Genomic DNA, 24204 nt, shown 5'->3' with positions numbered 1-24204 from the left:
TTCAGTAGCATGCGGTGCTATCAAAGGAGCCATTCCTCAAAAAGTAAGTGGAAGCCTCTTCCATGCAACTCTGCTACTAGCGATATGTTGCCAACAACAGAGTCATCCAAGTGACAGTTCTAAGATTGCTGTGCTTTACTCTTTTTTTCTTTTCTCCAGCTTGAATGAATGGCAAACACCTATGCCCACTATCCCTAAAGTACACCTGTTTTAGCATAAAAAGTTGTGTTTTCTACAATTCCAATAAATCTATACTATGGGGCAGTGCATGGCAATTGTTTTAAGGTATAAACATCTGTAAAAAGAAAAAAAAAAAAAGGTCCATTAACTCCTCAGATACATTATATTCCGTTATCTCTATTGCATGTGAACAAGAGTAAACCTTTGAATATGTGATTGTAAGAGCTGATAAAATCCAGTATCTCATCAAATGTTCACTGTGCAATTCATGTATTTATGGTGAAAAAGAATGAAAGATAAACCACAAGGCAGTGAACGTGAAGACACACAGCTCACTCTCCAGAACTATGAACATACACACATTATCTCTTAAGCATATAAAGATTATTATTATCTTTTTTTTTATACAAAACATAAAGTAGATATATTTACATATAGTGTATATGCATATAATTTGCATTGCCTTTCCCCCAACTGTAGACATTTTTGTAAAATATATATATAAAAAAAAAAAAAGGCCTTTTGGACTTGTATGTAAGTCTGTGCTCGGATTGGTAAATGCAAGGAATTTCTGTAATAAGTGCATCATTCCACTGTATAGGTATATTTTGCTACAGTTGTATTCGAGGCAAATATTTTGTGGACCTGGAAACACAGTTTACTCTTGAAGTGACATCACCAAGGCATTTCCTGTATGCAGAAAGTGCTGGAATCACTGCATTCTAATTAGGGTAGGATCAGTAACAAGATGCCTGTTCCTCCTGTCAGGAGAAAGTAGTACTTTAAAGCTGACCAAACTTTCCAGCTGAAGCAGTCATTTTGTAGTCAGAAGTCTAAAAAAAAATGCAGCATATCAGTGTAGCAGGAACAAGAACCTTATGAATAAAAAAGTAGGCACAGCGTCATGGGGATCATTGGGTTCTGACCAGGGGCGGACTGACAACTCATGGGGCACCCGGGCAAAAGGGGATCATGGGGCCCCTGTGTCCTTGCCCAAACTCAAAAAAGCCTATGAAAAAGGTACCAGGGGCATCTCATGGGGCCCCCTACTGACCCCGGGCCCTCGGGCAGTGCCCGAGTTTCCAAATTGTCAGTCTGCCCCTGGTTCTGACATAATCGATAGGCTACATATGAGTTGAACTACAAAAATGGACACTTCTACCAGCCACTTTAAAGCCCAAAACCAGGAAAATACAAAATGCACCTTCGTAGTGCACCCCCTCACACTGCAAGGGTTAAATGCTTATGTTCAGGATGGTACAGTGCAGGCTTTATCATTTTACTGTCCCCTCATTCCAGCTAGTTTTGGCACTTGCCTCCTCTGCCAAAACTCTAGTATGTGAGCAGAGCCTCAGCTTCATCACATACAATAAAGGGACATCAACCCTGTATTGTATGTCAAGGAGGCTGGACTGTGACCTAGCCAGTGTGAGCTTTAAGAGGCAGCTATGGGGACCAGTCGCTGGAGCGCAAAATAAGGCAAGAACTTCTCCTTACTCCCCACTGCAAGGGTGAATTTGTTTTTTTATATACCCAGAGTTGGGACTAAAAAACAGTAATATAGAATAAAAAAGACCAATCTTTACTACTCCAATCAATGCTGACTTCTGGGATGCACAGTATATGTAGGTCAGCAAAAACTGCGGTATGTTGTTTAAAGAACTTTCCTGGAATATGACACTCCTGGATCAAATATAACCCCTAACATCACAGTAAAGTGACATCTCAGCTTTGTAATAGCTGAACATAACCGCTAATAACACACAAAACAGGAGGCCTTGATCCAGGAAAGGTTTGTATTACATGGATAACCTCCTATAGGAATATGTAGTATCACACTCGTGTGCAAAATCCATCATCAAAGTACAGTGACTATTACAGGAGAGTAATAACTGATGTAATTCACCTAATGAGGTGTATATATATATATATATATATATATATATATATATATATATATCTCACATCACACTCAAGGTCCACAAAAGAAATGTTTCTTCTCAGCAAATATCCTCCTTTTACAGGAAAGGAATCGGGGAAAAAAAAAAAAAAGGTTGTAAAAGTTTTTGTTTCTTCTTTAAACAACTTGTCTTTACAGGCACATATGTAAAATAAAAAATAATTCTTTCATCTCTGAAACAAACTGTAAATTATATACTGTTTTCCCAATAAATAGTTAATTTAAGATAAAAAGTTCTGAGTCCACTTTACACGTTCATGAGCTTGATCCTTAGAGAAACTGTCGACAGTGGAAAAAAAAAATTGTGGGGGTGTGTAGGGAATAGAGCGAGGGTCCAGCCTCACTGTTCTGGCTTGGAGCTCCGCTTACATGTCTCCATCATCTGAACTGTCGCTGCTTTCACTGCTGCTCTCGCAACTACTGTCGCTGCTGCTCCCACTGTCGCTGCTCTCCATTCGCCGAGACCTGGCATGTAACACAGCTTGTGCCGCCGCCGCTGCTGCTGCTGCTGCCGCGGCAGCAGCAGCAGCTTCACTTTGCCTCTGGGCTGCAGCTTTTTTCTCCTGCTCTGCATGGCTCTTCATATGTGCACTTCGGCTTTTTACTTTGAAGAACACCCTGCATGAAGAAGAGATCAGGTTTACAATTTTATCAAAATAATAAAAGTATCAGTTTTTAGAAGGTTTTCAGTCTTTTATAAGAGACGTGATTTGCACTCCACAGGTTATGGACTCTCTGACAGAAGGGGATAACTTTGAGCAGTTTTGTATTTGTGATGAATAGTTGATCCTGAAATTAAGATGAGGTTAGATTTGGACAAAATGTCATGAATTAGAACTTCCCAAATTAATCTGTGTTTAAAGTGTTACTAAACTCAGGACCCTGCATTCACTATATCTGCTCTCCCACAGTACACACAACATGGAAGTGCAATTATTTTAGTAAATATAAACTGCTAAATACCTTTTCTCATCAGCAGTATGCAGCAGTCTTGTGACTTCTATAAGTGTCCAGCAGAGCAATGGTTAAAGCTTGTAGGAGGAGTTTTCATTTTTCTCTGACTGTCCTATGAGGCTGCATGACCCTAACCCTCTGGACAGTGCTGATTGGCCCTCTGTCATTTGCATGAACCCTCCCAAAAAAAAAAACAAAAAAAAACTTTCTACTAATTCACACCAAACTGAGCATGTGCAGAGTGCCTCCTAGGGCTCTGTATTATCAGCAGATGGATTGGGGACTGTGGAAGAAGGGGAGGATCAAAGAAGACTGCATTATGTACAAAGGCTGTTTAATCCTGAGGATTAACCCCTTAGGTTCCACAGTGAGTATAACAATCATGCTATACTGCATATACAGACTGATTTTACTGTTGTGGGTTTAGTAACACTTAGTTTTTTTTTTGCAGTTTGGATTCCCAAAAGGCTTCTGGGAGAAAGAGACTAAAGGCAGTGTGTGCCTTAAGTCTGCTTTTACGGTTGCCTGAATACACTTAGCTTGACTCCCGTGGCCACCAGGCTCTACCCTTCTACTTTAATATCTCTGGTAGAAGTTTATAGAGTTACTCGGGCATGTTGTTTGGCCACATCATATACACAGGCAGTGCTGCCAGGAGTTCCCAAACCATTCTGAACAATTTTGCAGCATTTCATGCTCTGTAACACTCACTTCAAATTTCAGAAGTGCACAGATTTAAAAACAACTGAACAAACGTTTCAGAGAGAATGGCTTTTAATGTCCTCCCAGTTTTTTTTTTTATTTATATCTTGTAACTACTTACAGGCTGAAAACCCTCAGCACACGATGAGCTCCCATCTGACCATGTTGTTTGAATCTCACTGAAAGAAGTCTGCACCAAACCACATGACCATGAATGTTTCCAATCAGCCAGCCCTAGAACCAGTGTCTCTAGTTAAAAGGAGCTTGCTGCCTTCATTTACCCACATTCTGGTATCTAGAATCAACAATGTACCATTTGCTCTGTTGAACCCTGATACTCATTGATATCACACTTGTGTCCATAATGACTGAATCAACGGTTGGAAAGGTGTTAGACACCCCCCAAACAGTAACATGTTTCCAGGGTAAAATTTAAAGGTCACAAATTTTGACCAGTTTTGAAAGCCAGCACTCTGCAGATGCTAACATCAAGTCTGCCAGGGCTGCATTCCTAGTGAATCAGGGAGAGAGATGCTTAAAGGTTTATCAAAACCACATCTCCGTCTTTATCATCCTCCTGGATGGAGATCCTTTATTGGAGTGGTGTGGGCTTGTGTTGAAGCTGTGAATACCGGATCCATCTGGTAGCCAGTCAGGCTTGCTTCACCAGTCCAGCACTGTGCAGAGGAATCATCACATCCAAAGAGGGATCTCCATCCAGGAGGATGTTAAAGACTGAGATGTGGTTTTGATGAGCCTTTAAGCATCTGATTTTGGGAGTGTATAACATATTGTGACCAACTTATTTATTAAAAGGATTATTTGCGCTAGGGTGGTCTGCTCTCTCTCTGCCGATTGTGTTTTTGCAGTGTCTTGTGTCCCGCTGGTATTGAAAGAGCTGCATCTTAGGTGACCTTTTAAGCCCTTATGACCGGACTGTGTGTACCTCTATTAGATTCAATGGACTGAATCATCAAGTCTCAGTTTTGATCTCGCTAGCTCAGCCACTATTTGATATATGATGTTTTTAAAGATTTTTAAAAGGGCTATAGTTAAGTAACTACACCATTTTTATGTATCCACTACTGAGTGTCCGTAGTTCCAGAGGTAAAGAGAAAATCCTGCCAGAAACAGCACAGAATTTTTAAGTGGCTTGCCTACATAGTAGGTGGTCAAGTGCTCTCATCAAGAAATGAAATTAAAATGAACATGATGTATGTAATCCTAGAGGAGATCACATCTCTATAGACTGCAATGTCTTTCAGCTGCCTATTGCCTTAGTATCTTTACTTTACAAAGCATTGTGTCTAGTGAAGAGCAGAAAGGACATTGGTAAATGATTAACATCTGAAGAGCTGTATAAACAATTTAAAAAGCCAGCACCAACGAAGGAAAGATACATCTCTGGTCAAAGTAATCTCCTGAGGATGTGTTTCTATATTTTTCCTACACAAACAAAAAAACAAGGATGGAGCTGCTCGACTTCCAAAAGTCCAGAGTATATTTACGACACTATGACTAAGGACAGCAGGTGGACTCTCTCTGTAACAGATGATGCCATTAGACATACTCTGGACTGTCCTGGAGCCTGCATCCTTTGGTTGGTGGAGCGGTGATGGGAGACTTGCAGCGGAACGGCTGGGATGATTTGCTAAATGATTTCCCTTTATTAAAGGGTTGGCACACTACAAGAAGGACTGATGGTAGATGCTTGAGAGGTACATCATCTGTTTTTATGCATCTCAAACTCTATTGATGGGATTGGATTTTTGTTTTGTTTTTTTTGTTTTTGTTTTTTTTACAGGGCAGTGATAATACTTGTAGTGAAGCCAAGACAGGTTCACCTTCAGAGGAGGTTTGATTAAAAACTATACATGCTAGACAAATGTGATTGAGTATTTAGGAAGAAAAGCACAACCTATAGTTGCTATTTGGACCCATCATAGGCGGTTTGAAACAGAATTAAGAGCCCCTGCCCCCCATAACTGGGCCTGGTCACTGGCTGCTCACCCACTGAACACTGCCTTGTATTAGGCTGTATATACAGGTGAAACTCGAAAAATTAGAATATCATGCAAAAGTTCATTTATTTCAGTAATGCAACATAAAAGGTGAAACTAATATATGAGATAGACTCGTTACATGCAAAGCAAGATAGTTCAAGCAGTGATTTGTCATAATTGTGATGATTATGGTTTACAGCTCATGAAAACCCCAAATCCACAATCTCAGAAAATTAGAATATTACATGCAATCAATAAAACAAGGATTGTACATAGAACAATATCGGACCTCTGAAAAGTATAAGCATGCATATGTACTCAGTACTTGGTTTGGGCCCCTTTTGCAGCAATTACTGCCTCAATGCGGCGTGGCATGGAAGCTATCAGCCTGTGGCACTGCTGAGGTGTTATGAAAGACCAGGATGCTTCAATAGCGGCCTTCAGCTCTTCTGCATTGTTCAGTCTCATGTCTCTCATCTTTCTCTTGGCAATGCCCCATAGATTATCTATGGGGTTCAGGTCAGGCGAGTTTGCTGGCCAGTCAAGCACAGTAAGCCCACGGTCATTGAACCAGGTTTTGGTGCTTTTGGCAGTGTGGGCAGGTGCCAAGTCCTGCTGGAAAAGGAAGTCAGCATCCCCTTAAAGCTAGTCTGTGGAAGGAAGCATGAAGTGCTCCAAAATCTCCTGGTAGATGGCTGCGTTGACCCTGGACTTAATGAAGCACAGTGGACCAACACCAGCAAATGACATGGCTCCACAAATCAACACAGACTGTGGAAACTTCACACTGGACTTCAAGCATCTTGCAGTGTGTGCCTCTCCATTCTTCCTCCATACTCTGGGTCCTTGGTTTACAAATGAGATGCAAAAGTTGCTCTCATCAGAAAAGAGAACTTTGTACCACTTATCAACAGACCAGGTCTGTTTTTCTTTAGCCCAGGTAAGACGCTTCTGACGTTGTTTGTTGTTCAGGAGCGGCTTGACAAGAGGAATACGACATTTGAAGCCCATGTCCAGGATCCGTCTGTGTGTGGTGGCTCTTGATGCACTGACTCCAGCCTCAGTCCACTCCTTGTGAAAGTCCCCAACACTTTTGAATGGCCTTTTCCTGACAATCCTCTCCAGGCTGCGGTCATCCCTGCTGCTTGTGCACCTTTTTCTTCCACACAACTTTCTATTAATGTGCTTTGATACAGCACTTTGGGAACATCCAACTTCTTTTGCAATTACCTTTTGAGGCTTTCCCTCCTTATGGAGGGTGTCAATGATGGTTTTCTGCACAACTGTCAGGTCAGCAGTCTTTCCCATGATTGTGATTCCTACTGAACCAGACCGACAGACCATTTAAAGGCTCAGGAACTCTTTGCAGGTGTTATGGCTTAATTAGCTGATTAGAGTGGGACACTTTGAGCCGATAATATTGCACCTTTTCACAATATTCTAATTTTCTGAGATTGTGGATTTGGGGTTTTCATGAGCTGTAAGCCATAATCATCACAATTATGACAAATCACGGCTTGAACTATCTTTCTTTGCATGTAATGAGTCTATCTCATATATTAGTTTCACCTTTTAAGTTGCATTACTGAAATAAATTAACTTTTGCACGATATTCTAATTCTTCGAGTTTCACCTGTATGTGCCATGTAATCATGGGTTTTTGGCTGATCTTGGCAGAAGAGGATCTATGCAGCATGTTTTTTTCCCCCTACCGGTTTCCTTTGAAGTTTGGGTCCTAATTCTACAACTCTTACAAATGTTTCTCAAACACCTAAACCATGTGATGGTCATAAGCAATATCTGAATTGGTCAGACTTTGTAATATTGCACAAAGTACTGTCACGCATACAATGCACCACAAAAAAGGTTTGTCGCTGTTCATTCACCAACCTGCCACACTTTTTACATGGGAAAGTGCCCTCTTGTGCAGGAGGCTTGTTTTGAGTTGGCTTCCTTGTGTTCTCTGGGGAGAACTGTACCCGTGGACTTCGGCTCCTTTGCCTGGAGGTTTTCTCTGTTATTGATGTGTCATGGTCCTGGCTTCTTAGAATCAAGGTGTCGTTTGCCTGGAGAAAAAAAAAAAAAAAAACATTTACAGCAAAACACTCCTATAGCCACACACTAAAAACATTGTATCTTGTGGCCTTTCATGGTTTTAAAGTCCCAATATATCGAAAAATTCAGTGACAAAACTGGATCTTAGTATGGCCTTGTTTTTTCCTTTTAACTCAGCTGTCTAGTATGACAAAGCTCACTCACTTTACTGTTCCTATGAAGGAATATTATTGTCACCCTAGGCTGCTCTTCGGGTGTGGACTACAAACACATCACCTTCTCTTTTGCATTATATATGGGATGGTGTTTTGTAGTTTGCATAGAAATGAATTGTATTTTCTACTGTAGTGAGGCAAGCCCTTGCACTATACAACTGTTTAGAGATCTAATTGAAATTGTACAATTAGAATGTAAGATTTAAAGTCTGCAATATATAAAATATATTTATGAAAGCGCCAATCCAATGACACAAGAAGGTTACATGACCACATATAGTATTTATAATTTTTTATTTGGCCAGTACAACGATGCATTAAAGCAGGGGTGGGCAACTGTGGCCCTCCAGCTGTTGGTGAACTACAAGTCCCATCATGTCTCTGCCTTTGGGAGTCATGCTTGTAACTGTCAGTTTTGCAATGCCTCATGGGACTTGTAGTTCTACAACAGCTGGAGGGCCACTGTTGCCCACCCCTGCATTAAAGGATACGTTCACCTTTTGGAAAGAAATAATAAAATGAATAAAATAAAAGTATTTTTTCGGGGGGGAAAAAAAATGTGCATTTATTATTTTTTTTCCCCAAGGAGCCTGGAAAGATTTGCACCGGTGACCAGTGGATCAGTTGTGCAATGTGAGACTCCTGCAAACAAGCCCTGCAGCTTTCAGCCCGTACCTTCATAGGGGCTCAGTGTTTGCAAGCTGCAGACCACTCATTAGCGAGCTCACACTTCATTCAGAATTACAAGCTGTCAGCCACAATGGATAATGGTAGTTGTAGTTCATACATTTAAAGGAAACCGTGAATAAATGACGCAGCTGTGTGGGCAGAGCCCCACACAGCCGCACCGCTTTTGAATTGTGACAGCGTGTGCAGGGAGAGAATCCCCCGCCCGCTGTCACACAAAGTGTCATTGGGCTTCAGGAACTGGAACATGTTGCATATTCCATCCTAAATTACAAATGGACATATGACATGCTCCAAAAGGTAAACTTATCCTTTAAGGGTTCTTGCACATAGGATTGCTGAGCCTGTTCAGCGTAAGTGCAGATATATTTCTTACACCCAGGCAGCCTATGTGAAGTGTACAGCCTGTCATTAACGTAGATGGCTGTGCATTGCTGTACCTGTGTGTATGACAGTGCTAATATAAACACAGCTACAGCATATTTTACTAGAATATTGTAACCTGTTAGGGCAGCTTTTCATTTTCCTTTTAAGGTGTACTTGTCAATAAAAAGACTTTGAGAGCTCATACCATTTCACTGGCTTGTAGGGTTTGTGTGACTTTTATTGTAGGGGCAGATTGCTTTCTGTCCTCCTCCTCCTCTTCATAATCGTCTTCCTGCTTCACCTGCACCTTATCCTCCTCCACCTCTTTCCCCACATCAGAGTCTTGTCTGCTCTCCTGTTTGGAAGAATCTCTTTGGGAAGGGATAGCGGTTGCAAGTCTCTGAGAACTCTATAACAGAAAATAGAAATATCATCAGTCCTGGGACATAAGCTAGTCAAGTCAAAGCTTGGTTAAAGCACAGGTTAACATAAAAAGAAAAATTCAAACCTGCACCTTATTATTAGGTGAATAAAGTGGTATTCACAAGTTGGAAGACTAGAATTTGTGGATTAGAATTTAGAACCAATTCCACTTGCTGTTCAAGCTACTGAAAGCAACTTTCACAAAGTAGATTAGCCCATATAATGGTCCCTAAGTGCTGACATATGAATCTGGTATTAGCGGAAACTCACCAACCACAAGAGGTGAAAACGTCAATCATCACAGTTTAAAACACCACATCAATAAATGAGTATACAGATTTCAGCTTTCAATACCTACTAATGGCGTGACGGCTTTCAAAATACAACTCCCAACATGCGTTGCATCAGTGCCAAGCTTAGGAACATACAGGGGTGGTAAAGAGGATGGTGTAGGCAGAGACTGGATATTGCTGCTAAGTTGCTAATGATAAGAGCTGATGGCTGGGTTTCCTCATGTCAGTAACAGGGGTTAGTCTTTCAATGTAGAGGAGAAATGAACATGAAACACGGTCACCCACCTGGAGAGAAGGAACCATTATTATGAACAAAACTACTCAGATTTCTCTCCATATGGGCTGCATATGAAAATTACACTGCTGGGCGGTCCTCTGTCCTACACCATCACATTCTTTACAATCGTGGGACCCAACATGTAAATCAACCTCCCTCAGTCCCCCTCACACATGCGCATCTTTTCCAAAATCTGGCATTCCCACCTAGCCTATGTCCTCAAGATTTCCAGTGGTGGCTGAATAAAGGCCTTTATCACATTGGACATTTTATCGACTATAGGGGGCTTACATCCCTCAGGGATGTGCAGTTCATATTGCCTGACGCCCGGGACATATAGTTCCGGGCAGGCAGGTTTTTCTTTTTTGCCTCTAGCCCTGCTGCGGGCAAGCAGCAGGCTCATCTGTCAGGTGGAAGCATTCAGGCAGCTGCTGCCTGATTGCTTCCACACAGCCCACAATGCCAGCCACTGCCCCCCTGCCTGCTATATGTCCCGAGCTCTGCTTGCCCATCTGCAGGCCCAAGACCAGTCAGTGGGTGCCAGCAGTATGTCGGGATACGAGTATAGAGGAGGGAGGAGAGCAGACATGTCGGCTCTCCTCCCCTTCTTGTTCTGACCCAGAAGTGATATTACATCACTTTCGGGTCCCCCTTGACAGATTCCCGGCCATCGAGGCCAGGAAAGAATGTAATACGGTGCGTTGTGCACTGCATTACATTCAGTGGAACTCAGGGGAGACATGCAGGGTCTTTTAGATTTGAGGTTTAACAAGTTGGATATCTATTTACTCGATGCAACCTTGTCTTTTATATTTTACAAAAAAATTGGATAATTTATTGCTTTTTGTGCTCTAAAATTAATTAAAGTATTTTTTTACTGAAATGTTAATCACGTTTGTGATAATATGGTGTGACATAAAAAATGGAATCTACCACTATTTTATTCTCTAGGGTCTTTGATTTCAGAAAAAATATCATGTTTTGGAGTTTCGTGTAATCTTCAGGCCTTAAATGATCTTTTAAACATGTACAAAAACGGCTCTGGCAGCGAAAAGGATAAAGGATAAGTCCAACACTCCCCTTTCCCGACGAGCAGCCAATTGGTGCTCATTACACTGCAAGGCTCTCCCTGCTAATCCCCGGGTGCGGTGCTGGAGACAGGCAGGGAGGGGAGGAGGAGATAAACAGCACAATGTTAAAAATATGAAACATTTAAAGTCACCATAAAGCCTCTTTCATTGTTAAAAGCCCCGGACATTCCATAAAACACCTCGGATTTAAATACAGTTTAGGTTAATATTTATTTATTTTTATGAGGACAAGTAGATTGTCATGAAGGACAAGTAGATTGGGACACCAATTTAGTCCCTGGACAAGTAGTTTTTTCAAAAAGTTCCACACCCCTGATCCCTCTTTATATTTTACACAGCAGCTTGACATGCCGGCCTCCCAAAATGTACCCAGATTCTTCCTCAATCAGTTATCAGGGCTGTGGGCAAGTGGGTTCGATGTTTCACACATGGTGGTCATGTAGTAAAGTCAAGCCCTTATGGATATGAGTTTACATCCTAATATACTCTGTACCAATGGTAAACATTGTAAAAGACCCTAAAGTAGCTTTACTTAACAAACCTGTAGTGGGAGTGCCCAGACACACCCAAACTTTGATTTACTCTATGTTCCTGGCGGCCAAGCCAGCCATTGCAACCACTTCGGAAAAAAACAATAGTTGACTTGGCAGAGATGAGGTGCAAGCTTACATGGATCATGACTAATGAAAGGCTGATTAGCATTCTATGATACACCTCCCCACAGTTTGAGAGAGTTTGGAGTCCATGGATACAAAATCTTCAATCCCCTTCATGACAGTTGTTGAGGTGTTGGCTTGGAGGGGCATGGACCGGACAGGCCTTAGCTCTTCCTCCCCCCCCCCCCCCCCCCCTTACGTCCCCCCAACTTCTTTTTTTTTTCCCCCACTCTTATTCCTTTTCCTTTCTTTTCTCTTTCTGTTGCTGTCTCTAAATGTCTTGTACAAGATATCAACCACCCATTCAGCTGGTGGTTTTCTGTTTTGTGAGCCCTAAAGGGCACTTGGTAATTTTTGCCTGGGACTTGTTCCCCTCAACTAGAGAGTACCTGCAATTCATGTTCCACTTTTCTTCATTATATGTAATGTGGGCGCTACTCTCTACCCATGTTTTGACCTATGAGGGACTGCAACTGCATACCACCATTGTTGTTTTTATTTGTTTACTGGTAGTACATTCCACCTGCATCTTTTTCTATATTTGACAAATGCCATTGTGCCTGTTTGCTCTTTTTACCTGTATGCTGGGACTCTACTGCTGTCAGTCAATATTATTTTACTAACACAAAAAATTATTTTGCGCTAGTAGATATAAATTATCTCAATAAATCAAACATATAAATGGTGCAAAAAAAGTATATATGTGAAAAAATGTCCACACTTTAAAAAATACACAAAAAACTAGCAAAAAATATAAAGTGACAATGCCACCACCAAAAATAAATAGACTCACCAGAGCTAAAAAATATAATATTTAAACCATGTATTGCTCTGGGAACAGTAGTAATAATGATAAGTCATTCATAGATGCATCTTCAAGGAATAGTATTCTGCAGAACCCAGATCCTCATAGACCAATTTCAGATGGAGCAGGTTACTTTCAAATTATTTATCATCAAGGAAATCCACTTCTTAAGAAAGCCACCTTCAAACATATCCAAAGAGGGAAATGCCAGACACTCGGAAGAAACAGAAGAGCTTCATGGTGCAGTATTATTAAAACAACATCGTTTCGTCATCGACGTCCTTATGGAGCGGAGGACGTCGCTGACGAAACGCGTAGGGCGGAGTTTGATCGATGTGACGTCATTACGTTTCCAATGAGCTACTGCGCATGTGCCGAGTAGCTGGGTCTGTTTTGCTGTGATTGCTGTTAATGCTGGTGTCAGCTGGGACACCTTTTGAGTTAAGTACAATGAGTACTGAATAAAGATGTTGTTTTAATAATACTGCACCATGAAGCTCTTCTGTTTCTTCCGAGTGTCTGGCATTTCCCTCTTTGGATATGTTTGAAGGTGGCTTTCTTAAGAAGTGGATTTCCTTGATGATAAATAATTTGAAAGTAACCTGCTCCATCTGAAATTGGTCTATGAGGATCTGGGTTCTGCAGAATACTATTCCTTGAAGATGCATCTATGAACGACTTATCATTAATACTACTGTTCCCAGAGCAATACATGGTTTAAATATTATATTTTTTAGCTCTGGTGAGTCTATTTATTTTTGGTGGTGGCATTGTCACTTTATATTTTTTGCTAGTTTTTTGTGTATTTTTTAAAGTGTGGACATTTTTTCACATATATACTTTTTTTGCACCATTTATATGTTTGATTTATTGAGATAATTTTATATCTACTAGCGCAAAATAATTTTTTGTGTTATTTATTACACCTTATTGATTTATGGTGATTTTTTGCAGCTGGTATATAATAAGTGATTTATAGATATATATATAGATATTTTTTCCTTTTCCATAGGCACCATTATATATATATTTTTTCTAATATTTTACTGTGTCCAGAAATAATTTCGGTTTATGATGAAAAAAAATTGATTAGGTTGCCCTCCATAAAAACCATGTGTCAAATCTATCTGTAGAACAAGAGAATCAGGCAGTTAAAGCTACATGCAGATTGTGACTTTTCCCAAAAAAGTCTAGCTTGGACCCTCCTGTCCCAGCTTTTCAGCCTCTCTACTGTTCACGGAGGTTCTCATAATATGTGATCGAGTTCAGCTTTAAAAAGAATTATAAATATGCCTCTCTTTTCTGTCAAAAAATATTTCAAGCAGTCCTTGAATTTCAACAAATACACTGGCACTATGATTTCCATATGTGGAACCCCAACCAGCCATCTAATTTCGCTCATCAAATGTAAAATATAAAAATGTAAATGTCATCTACTTAAACAGTAAACTGGTTCATCATCAATTAAACAGTTTGCTGTAATGTCTGTATACTGCATTTACAATTAAATTTAAAAAAATGTTATCTTAGAAATATTTGGACTGTATAGTGGTGCTGTGATTGCATATTCTGCTGGGTAGATTGGGGGAAATGACCAACCAGAATGGTATGCAGTAACTCAGAAATAGATCTTCTTTCGATAGTCTCCAAGCTGTAAACTGCTGCTGGATTGCCTTGGACCTCTGTTGAGGAATCCTCTACGCTATATTATAATAAGGAACAAACCTGACGTACAAAGTGCATAAACTCAAAGCAGTCAATGAGATCTGATGTTACTCTAATCAAGTAACTGAAAGATTGAGAGCTTTTGTTGATGGACTGCGTGTTACTTCAACTCTATCTTTTAATATATGCTTGAATGTGTTTTTTTTTTTGCAGTTCAGTGAAATTATAATTTTACTCATTAAAAAAAAATAGCTGACGTTTCTCTAGAAAATCGGTACAGCCCAGACAGAGGTTGATACATGCAGGTTAGCAGGTCACAACCTTCCAAAATGATTGTTGAGGATAGTGGATATTGGAATGTCTCCACCAAATACTTCTCCAGAAGATCTAGCTATTAAACCCAGCTTGGCACAGACGTAAGCAACATGACAGAGGGAGCAGATGTGTAATCAGAGCTCCCCCTGCCCTTCATACATAGTCTAATTCGGCAGCCATCTCCCCCTTTTTCCTCTACGTGAACACAACCAACATGTTAGGGCTGGCACACAAATGCCTGGAACCCACCCAGCTGGGCCACAGCCAAAACACTTGTCCCAGCTGATACTTTCTGCGGATCAAATGTCTAGGTGGAGGCTCAGTCTTGGGACATCGGGTTCCCGGCATTGACCAGTCAACGTGGCCTTTATGGGGATTCTAGAATGCAAATATCACTACAGTGAAAAGTAACATTTAGAACTTGTGTTGAACATTACACACAAACACACTGCACCTGGCTCTAATGCACCTCACACACGGCTGCTTACATGGCTGGCAATAGCATAGAAATGAGCAAAAGGAAAAATGACTGCTACTGGATGTGATTCTATCAGACAATGATGACTTCAATTTATAGGTAAATGTTTGGCCAAGCTGAAAACAGATACATGCTGATCACATACAAACAAGATGGTACTAAAAGAGAAATTAAAAAGTGATAAACATATAGGTGCAGATACGTTGACACTTACTTGGTTTTCAGTTGTAAAGTTACAAAACTTATTTTTCTCTACTTTTCCTTCTTTCCTCCCACCCTCTGGGATGGGGACTTAGCAATACATCATTACGCTGTGGGACTTGGTATTAAACTATTTAATATCAAACTAACAAAAAGTTTATAACTTTGAACTCTGGAATCCTGAACATGTATTAAAAATAAATTACCCCCCCCCCCCCATTATGCATCTAAAGTTACAATTCACTAAACTTTGCTGGAAGGCAGAAGGCTGTACAAGGATGCTGGCTGTAACAGCAGGTCCTAAATTCTCAGCTGGCAGTTGAAAAATTTCTGATGCCTATAACCTCGGTTCACCTGCACTCTTCAATGCATTTCACTGACTTCTGCTTTACTTACTACTACTCTCTGAACTATCATTACTTGCTACTGACTCCTGCACTCTGCACTACTTACTCCTCCTCTGCATTACATACTACTGACCTCTGCATTCCTCCAGAGCCCTGCACTCTATACGTTACCTACTCATGACCACTGCACTATTTATATTACATGACCTGACTGACCCCTGCACTCTGTGTTACATACTACTGACCTCTGCACTCTTCTTACTCCTGACCCATGTATTATGCATTCGCTACTAACCTCTGCACTCTGCGTTAAATACTACTGACCGCTGCGTTACATACTACTGACCGCTGCACTCTGCGTTACATACTACTGACCGCTGCACTCTGCGTTACATACTACTGACCGCTGCGTTACATACTACTGACCGCTGCGTTACATACTACTGACCGCTGCGTTACATACTACTGACCGCTGCGTTACATACTACTGACCTCTGCGTTACATACTACTGACCGCTGCACTCTGCGTTACATACTACTGACCTCTGCGTTACATACTACTGACCTCTGCGTTACATACTACTGACCTCTGCGTTACATACTACTGACCTCTGCGTTACATACTACTGACCTCTGCGTTACATACTACTGACCTCTGCGTTACATACTACTGACCGCTGCACTCTGCGTTAAATACTACTGACCGCTGCGTTACATACTACTGACCGCTGCGTTACATACTACTGACCTCTGCGTTACATACTACTGACCGCTGCACTCTGCGTTACATACTACTGACCGCTGCACTCTGCGTTACATACTACTGACCGCTGCACTCTGCGTTACATACTACTGACCGCTGCGTTACATACTACTGACCGCTGCGTTACATACTACTGACCGCTGCGTTACATACTACTGACCGCTGCGTTACATACTACTGACCGCTGCGTTACATACTACTGACCGCTGCGTTACATACTACTGACCGCTGCGTTACATACTACTGACCGCTGCGTTACATACTACTGACCTCTGCACTCTGCGTTACTTGTGACTCCTGCACTATGCATTATAAAACACCTGAACTCTAGACATTGCATACTTTTGATCCTTGCATGTAGGCTCACATTTTAAGCCCCTCCCACTGTTAGCACAGGTCTGCCACGTTGCACAGAGTGCTGCATCATACCTCTACTCTGGGTGACCAAAGAGGGGGAAGGGGCCCTGCCAGGAAGGCTGTACGGGGTCCCATGATTTCTAAAAGGGAGTCCTGGTAAGATGTCCCACTCTATTTACCTTTGACCCATCCTTCCCAACAAAATGCTTTCAGCTTTAATCAATCAACATTTTCATAGCTCTCCATTTGGGTCTGTAGAAATAAACAAGATCATAGCAGCTCATAAAAATATAAAATACCTTAATATCGATCTCTGAGTCTTCTCTGGGGTTCTTCTCATCTAGGACAGCCTCTACATCTCCAAATATTAACATTCCATTGCGTCCTATTTTCACCTGCTTTTTGTAGGTGTAGTAAAACTCGACACACTGAGACACGGTTTTTGTTTTAATCTGAAACAACCGTCAAAACAATCCAATGAGCTCCATATGTACAACACACACTATGCTCTCACTTGCATACTTGTACACACTCAACAACTGGCTACGTAGTAAAGCTAGTCTAGGCAGCCCTGGAATTGTAACTATACTATCCTAAATGGCTCTGTTTGAAAGTAACAACGCTCATTTAATAAAAAAACATGTCCTTATTGGTCGATAATGTGACTGGAGTTCCTTTTTAACTACTTGGCAGTTGCAGTCTGAAGGTGAACATTCTTCGGCAAGTTATAGATGGTGCGATTTACTTTCCTTCCACCATGGTTGGAAGGAAAGAAAATCGCTCTATTCACAGTGAGTGTTGAGGGGGGAATCCCTCCTGCAGCGCTATTGTGTTAAGTCGGTGGGGAGCCTTTCCTGCCGACAAAATACAATGGATTACTGCTGGTGGTTGAAGTCACCGTCCATAATCACATAAAAGAATCCAAAAGGCTGGTTGTACTGAAGTCAATCAATGGATTAACTTGGGTACAACCAGCCTGCCCACAGAAGGATCGAATCTTAGCTGGTCACTGCTGAACCAGCCAAGATTTGATCCATCTAAGGTCGGCTTTACACACAGCTATCTGTGCTGTGAGAGCCTTAAACTACCTCTTAGTTATCACCAGCAGCCACACGTCTCATACTAACAAACGGGAACCAATTAGCTTGGTTCCTGATCATGTGATCACCGTGACAGCCAATCATAACGGTCACTAGAAGTTTGTTTGCAAATCAATTTTTCCAGCCTGAAGACATCACTTTACCCGTCTCTTTGTGCACTCACTGTGCACAGAAAAAGAGATAGTGTTAAAAATTACCTATTGTTTAAAAAGATAAAACATGTGAATAAAAGTAATGTGTAAAATAACCAAAATGCATGGTTATTAACCTTTTTGGCCTTTTCTACAGATTTGCTTTCACTTACACCCAAAAGAGAAACCACTCCTACCCTGTGAATAGTCAGTGAAAGTAGAGGTGATCAAAGGAAAATATTCATAACAGATCCATGGGAATTGAACTATAAATGATATGTCTGGGCTGCAACGTACCAGTTTCTGAACCAGCAGAAAATCCTTTTTATAAATCGCCATTCCTTTGTTGAAAAGTCTTTTCTCATTAGCAGACCACTTGTCAGAACCTATTGAAGAAGGTAAAAATGTCACACACTCCATTAATACCTCCAAACTCTATATAGATGCCATACTTCACATTTTTCAGTTGTTTTTTACATCCGCATAACCGTATATGATACCTCAGGGACAGATAGGACAGAGACCATTCTAGAACACAAATTAGTGGTTGTCAGCAAGGGAAGATCATGGCACAAGGGTTTGTGCTTTTAAAAATGAATTGTTCTGGAGCTCAATACATTAAATGTGGCTTTCCAGGGGTTGAATGAATATTAATGTAGAGTTTGGGGGATAAGGGGGTAAGTGTTATGGTATAGAGATTGCTTAAAGTGTTAATAAAACCCACACCAGTAAAATCGGTCTGTACTCATTGAGGAACCTAAGGGGTTAATCCACCACACTGTGTACAAAGGCTGTTTGATCCTGTCTTCTCTGATCCTTGCCTTTTTCCACAGTCCCCAATCTATTTGCTGATAGTACAGAGCCCTGGGAGGCACTCTAGCAATCCACACCAAACTGAGTATGTGCATAGTGTTTTTATTTTTTTTTTGGGAGGGTGCATGTGATCAGCACAGGGCAAATCAGCACTGTCCAGACAAAGGGTCAGGGGTCATGCAGCCTCATAGGTCAGAGAAGAATGAAAACTCATCCAACAAGCGTTAACATGTGCTCGGCTGGACACTGATAGAAGTCACAAGACTGCTCTAACTGCTGATGAGAAAAGGTACTTAGCAGTTTATATTTACTAAAATAATTGCATTACCATGTTCTGTGTGCTGTGGACGACTGGATATAGTGAATGAGGCGGCCCGGGTTTAGTAACACTTCAAGTATTAATTTTAAAAGGACAAGTTAAAGCACTAGTAAAAGCTCATTAATATAGATTCTACCCACAATCTTCTTTTTATTAGTCCACATTCCAATTATAACAGTTGTGTGTCTAAATAGGACTGCTTGACCACACTACCCAGTGCACTCTTTCCTAGCTAGCCCTGGATGTTTCTTGCCTTTGCTCGGGGTAAGATCTTTCTTAAATGATCCACCGACTCACACACTTATCTGCATCAAAGAAGTTCCCTCTATGAATAGCCGGCAATGGATCCACCACCCCTGCACATACATCAGGGAGCTCCCTGTGATTGCCCTGCTCCTGTAGTGTAAGCAGTACTGATGAGTTGGGATAGAGATGTAATGACAAAACACACTGTCATCTTTCCTCAGGACCCCTATTACAGGATGACATACACAAAACTAGAACCCCCTTATTTGTCCTTACCAGAGTAATGATAATTTTCCAAGGGATGGCCTTTGTGCCTCTTTGGCCTCTTCAACAGCAACTTACTGAGAGCTGCCTGTTAACAAAAGATGTAATGAAAAAAAAAATTATTTCCTGAACAAACTTAATTTTTTCAGCATGAGATAATGAGCTGCGGGCAGTAGACTGACTGCTGCAATAATCATAATAAAAAAAAAAAATGTACATAAAGCCCAAACTTTTAGTTTGTTTTTGATTTAGCGGTGAGGGGTTAGAACTTCTGTCAGGTTTTTAGTGCGGTTTGTGTCCCCGCTGGTAAGATTCACCCCCTCTAGTTGTCCTGATGGCCATTGCCTTCAGTACAGTACATAGCATAGATGAACTTTTTTGGATTGTCACAAACAGGAGTTGAGGGGAAAGTTTCCAATGAGTAAACCTGTTCTGGAGGCAAGAGAGGATTCCCCTTATGTTGGAGATCTACTTTTATGTCCTGATTTGTGGTCTGGGACAGGAAGTGGAAGGAAAGTGTTCCTAATGGGTCAAAGACAGCAATTTCCCTTCCCTATTCAATACCAAAATAAAAGTTTTGGCTTTTTACATTCAATACGTTTAAATGATTATTTTATGATTTCCTTCAATGGTGGCTTTTATAATTATAACCTAAAATTGACCAAAACAAAAAACCCATTGAAGAGGTATACACACTCACCAAGATGTCTCCCTTTGACTCATGAAGATAATGAAGTGCTAGCTCTTGATTGGTGCCGCCGCCTGGCAGGATGCTGGAACATGCTGCTGTTAGCAATTCCTCTACTGCCAATGGAGAGAAAGGAGAGAAATACTGATAGGTTACCTCTATCACTTTTATTGGTTAAAGAAATACCTAAAGCGACCCTGTCCTTAATTTTAAAAAGTTCAAGGAGCAGCTCTCTGTAAAGCAGTCAATGAATTCCTATCTTTCCTGTGGCATTGATCTCCACTTTATTGCAGGTCTAAGTTTGATCCTCGCTACCCTAGGCACTTTTGGATGTGCTGGATAGATGGCAGGTTCCCAGCTTCACTCTGTGGTTCCATCTGCCATCCTCTGCAGTGTCACAGGGGCCAACAGAGGAAACCACGGCGAGCAACGGAGGACACCAGCATCCAACACTGCTGGAAGAGTCAAATGCTGACCATTCATCAGCAAAGCTTAGAGCTTAAAAATGGGAGATCAGTGGTAAAGGACAAGTTAATTGCTTTTATTGCATTGAGCTAAATATTTCAGAATTGTTTGAGGGCTAGTTCACACAAGATGCAGTCCAGTGCACTTTTCTTTCTGCATCAAAAATGCATGCACAGTGTTTTCCAAGTATTCCAATGGCCCTAGTTCACACCAGTGCAGTCAGTTTAAGTCAGTTTCCAGTCCAGAAAAGAAAGTAGAACATAATGCATTTTTTTCTGCACAGAACCATACTGGAACATGGCAAACTGCATCAAAACTGCACCGGAACTGTGTGTGGTGTGAACTGTAAGCAAAAACGTTTCCGGAATGCATCCATAGTGCATTTTTGTAGTGAGATCTGGCCCTTTAAGTTGGACTCTCAACAGATAAGAGTATTTTTGTATCATTCAAGAATCATTAAACATTTCAAATACTACTGGTATAATTACCCAATTGTAGCTTTATAATACCTTCCCATAATACCCTGGGTGTGAGTACCAGAACTTTGAGTCAGTCTGTACTGTTGCTGCTACAGCACTTCATATTTGAACTATGTTCCGCTTTCTATAAACTAACCTTTATGTATTCCACCCTACAAAGACTTCATATTTTATTGTCATTTTACTTTGAGCTCGGTTACAAGATAAAACTAGACGCAGGCCAAAATAGCAGAATCATTGTATTCCATCCTATAGAAGTCAAGGCTGCCTTTTTATGGTGCAGCACCAGGAGTGATGGAGCAGGATGGTCCAGTATTTTTAGTATGGAATTTAACTTTAGTATGAGGTTGGATGTTAGGTAGGGATCAGGGATTTATGTATGAGGTTAAGGTTAGGTTTAATAGTGTTTATTGCTGGGTTAGGCTTTTTTTCAAGAGCTGGGTTAAGCAATAAAGGCTCTGAGGAAGGGGTAGAACCCAAAAAGCATCAGTGATGGACAATGAGACTATAAAGGTACAATGGTTCTCCCATCAGAGCGCAATAGTGGAGATCTCAAGTTCCCTCTCTCCCTGAGTGTCCGTGTGGACCTTGACTTGATCACAGTGTATTCCATTTGGAGAATAATTATCACCTTGCTCAAAGCTTTCTTGCGGCTGCCAAATGTAAGTCTTCTGGATTTTATTTTGCATGCGTGGTATGGTAAAGCGTGTTGCATTAAGGATCATTAGAAGGGACAGCCAGCTATAACAGACTGGAAATCATTCCTTTAGCATTTTTGGTAACACAGTTCACTGCAGCACAAAGCAGCATTCCACCATGTGTTGCAGTTTGTATTTTGGTGGAGTGGAGATTGTGTATCATTCAAAAGGAACGCAGCAATGCACCTTTACCTTCACTCTCCCCACCCACTTCCCTGCATTTTACCCCTACTCCCCAGCTATTTAACAATCACATTTAAAAAAAAAAATTTTTTTTTTTTTTAATATTTTAATATCTTGTTTAGGGAAAACATCCCTGCATTTCTTTGGATTTTCTCCTGTGCAAGAATGACATGCCGGTTGTCCACAGCCTCCTAGGACACCCAAGTCATGCTTTCGAGGGGGCTATGGAATGCTCTACTATGCATGAGCATCAGGGAGCTGTCTGTCTTTCTGATTCTTTCAGCCAACCTCCTGATGACACTGCACATGACCGGTTGTGTCACAGAAGAAGATGGATGGGCAGGACCATGTGTGAGATGGATGATCATTAGGTATGAGAAGTAGCCAAAGACTTTAAAAAGGACCCAACAATGGCTGTCCTTGTTATGGCAAAAAAGGCCAGCGGTCAATGATGGCTAAAGATTTTTTTTGGACCTCAATAGTACATTTTTTGGACAAAAATTTTTTTAGTTTTAGACAGAATAAGGAAGGATTGGATTTTTATTGATGGCTGTCTTTCCCCCGTGTACCGTAGCAAAAATAATTATTTGACCACCTGCAGGTTTTGTACGTTTGTCCACTTACAAAGAAATTGTACAACGCCAACCCTAGCCAATCAATTGCGCGTGCGTGACGACATGGGTGGGGCTTGAGATGGTGACGTCATCACGCACGTGCAATTGATTGGCTAACGTTTGATGCCTGACCCATGGCAGCCGTCAGGAACACCACAGCAACCATTATTGTATTTTTAGAGCCTGCACTTTCATCCTATCATGTGAGTGTATTTTCATCTTCTAATAAAAACTTTTATCTTGAGGTTTTACACTATGGATATGTCCTTATGTTTTATCTTTGAGCATTTTCGGAAGCAATTTCGGATTTTGTCAGCTTGGATGACACAATCTCTTAGAGGAGTTATCCCATCTTCTCAAGTGCAACTTGACCCATCAGGTTTACACAGGGGTCCTTGCGTTCTGGTAAAAGGCTATTCTGGGTGTTTTATTCTGGACTGAGCGCACTCTTCTGATATCAGCTGAACTTCTTTCACCTTAAGGATTCCATTCACACTCTTGGTCGTGTTGTATTGGATACACCAGGACTTTATTTTGACACATGAACACTTTCTATGACTGCTTACATTTTTAGTTCATTTATTCACAAGTTTATAATCTTTTCATGTCACATGTTATTTTCACTTCAGTAGTGTTGTAATTTCTATTCATTACAATATAAAAATTATGCAAGCTTTAAAAAATATAATCAGAGTTCCATGTTAAAAAGTAATCCAATTTTTTTTTGTAAACAATGACTACTGGATTTGTTAAAATATTTTCATTGAATCTGAGATGATCTTTCCCCCAATTTCAGCCGCGTGGGGAAATATTTTCCCACATGAGCTTCCTGTAAAGGAATTCCATAAAGGATGCTGTAGTCAGCTTCTCTCCAGATTATCTGAGACTGCAATTGTTTTGATGCCAGAAATATTCACAGCAGCACACACACGACTCCTTATATAAGGCAGCTTGCCTTTACACTAGTGGAACATTAGGACACAAACACTGATTGCTTCTGGCTTACCCTGGTTGTTCTCCAAATCCTCCCAGGGACACCACACCAAGTCAGCTTTGTACTTATCCGCAGACGCCAAACTCCTGTCTCTGCACTCAGGAATCTCTGCCTGGAAGCGTGAACCGACATTAATATGTCTGGATGTAGAAAAAAAGAAGACAAGACGCAGCTTACTCCATCAGTATGCAGTAGAAAACAGAGCAGAAAAATATACCCCTGACCTTTGAAAGAAACTAGTGCTTGTAAAAATCTACTAGTACTGCATGGTCTGCCAGAGGCATTACTGGCCTTTTCCAAAGAATGTTCAGTCATTGAATGTGCTCACTGACTGTATATATGACATAAAATAAAAAAAAAAAATAAAAAAAAAATATATATATATATATATAAAAACACACAGTATATATAATATAT

General features: G+C 40.9%; 1 protein-coding gene across 2 annotated transcripts in view; it reads right to left on the bottom strand.

Annotated features, from left to right (window-relative positions):
• Positions 1 to 433: 433 nt before the first annotated feature.
• The window catches only part of MIDEAS (mitotic deacetylase associated SANT domain protein), a 146873-nt gene continuing 123102 nt past the window's right edge, over positions 434 to 24204 (bottom strand). For both annotated transcript variants that reach the window (XM_089686892.1, XM_089686891.1), the window contains exons 6-13: positions 23800 to 23927; positions 20367 to 20470; positions 19679 to 19754; positions 18322 to 18410; positions 17093 to 17245; positions 9328 to 9531; positions 7690 to 7865; positions 434 to 2758 (exon numbers count right to left, since the gene is read on the bottom strand). In XM_089686892.1, the coding sequence (XP_089543018.1) occupies positions 2506 to 2758; positions 7690 to 7865; positions 9328 to 9531; positions 17093 to 17245; positions 18322 to 18410; positions 19679 to 19754; positions 20367 to 20470; positions 23800 to 23927 (1183 nt within the window). In that variant the 3' untranslated portion in view covers positions 434 to 2505. The remainder of the gene's footprint in view (positions 2759 to 7689; positions 7866 to 9327; positions 9532 to 17092; positions 17246 to 18321; positions 18411 to 19678; positions 19755 to 20366; positions 20471 to 23799; positions 23928 to 24204) is intronic.

This window comes from Staurois parvus, unplaced genomic scaffold, assembly GCF_062004578.1.
Source record: "Staurois parvus isolate SC_StPar_1 unplaced genomic scaffold, SC_StPar_1.0 ptg000414l, whole genome shotgun sequence".
Taxonomy (NCBI): domain Eukaryota; kingdom Metazoa; phylum Chordata; class Amphibia; order Anura; family Ranidae; genus Staurois; species Staurois parvus.
This window is presented reverse-complemented; position numbering and strand designations above follow the sequence as displayed.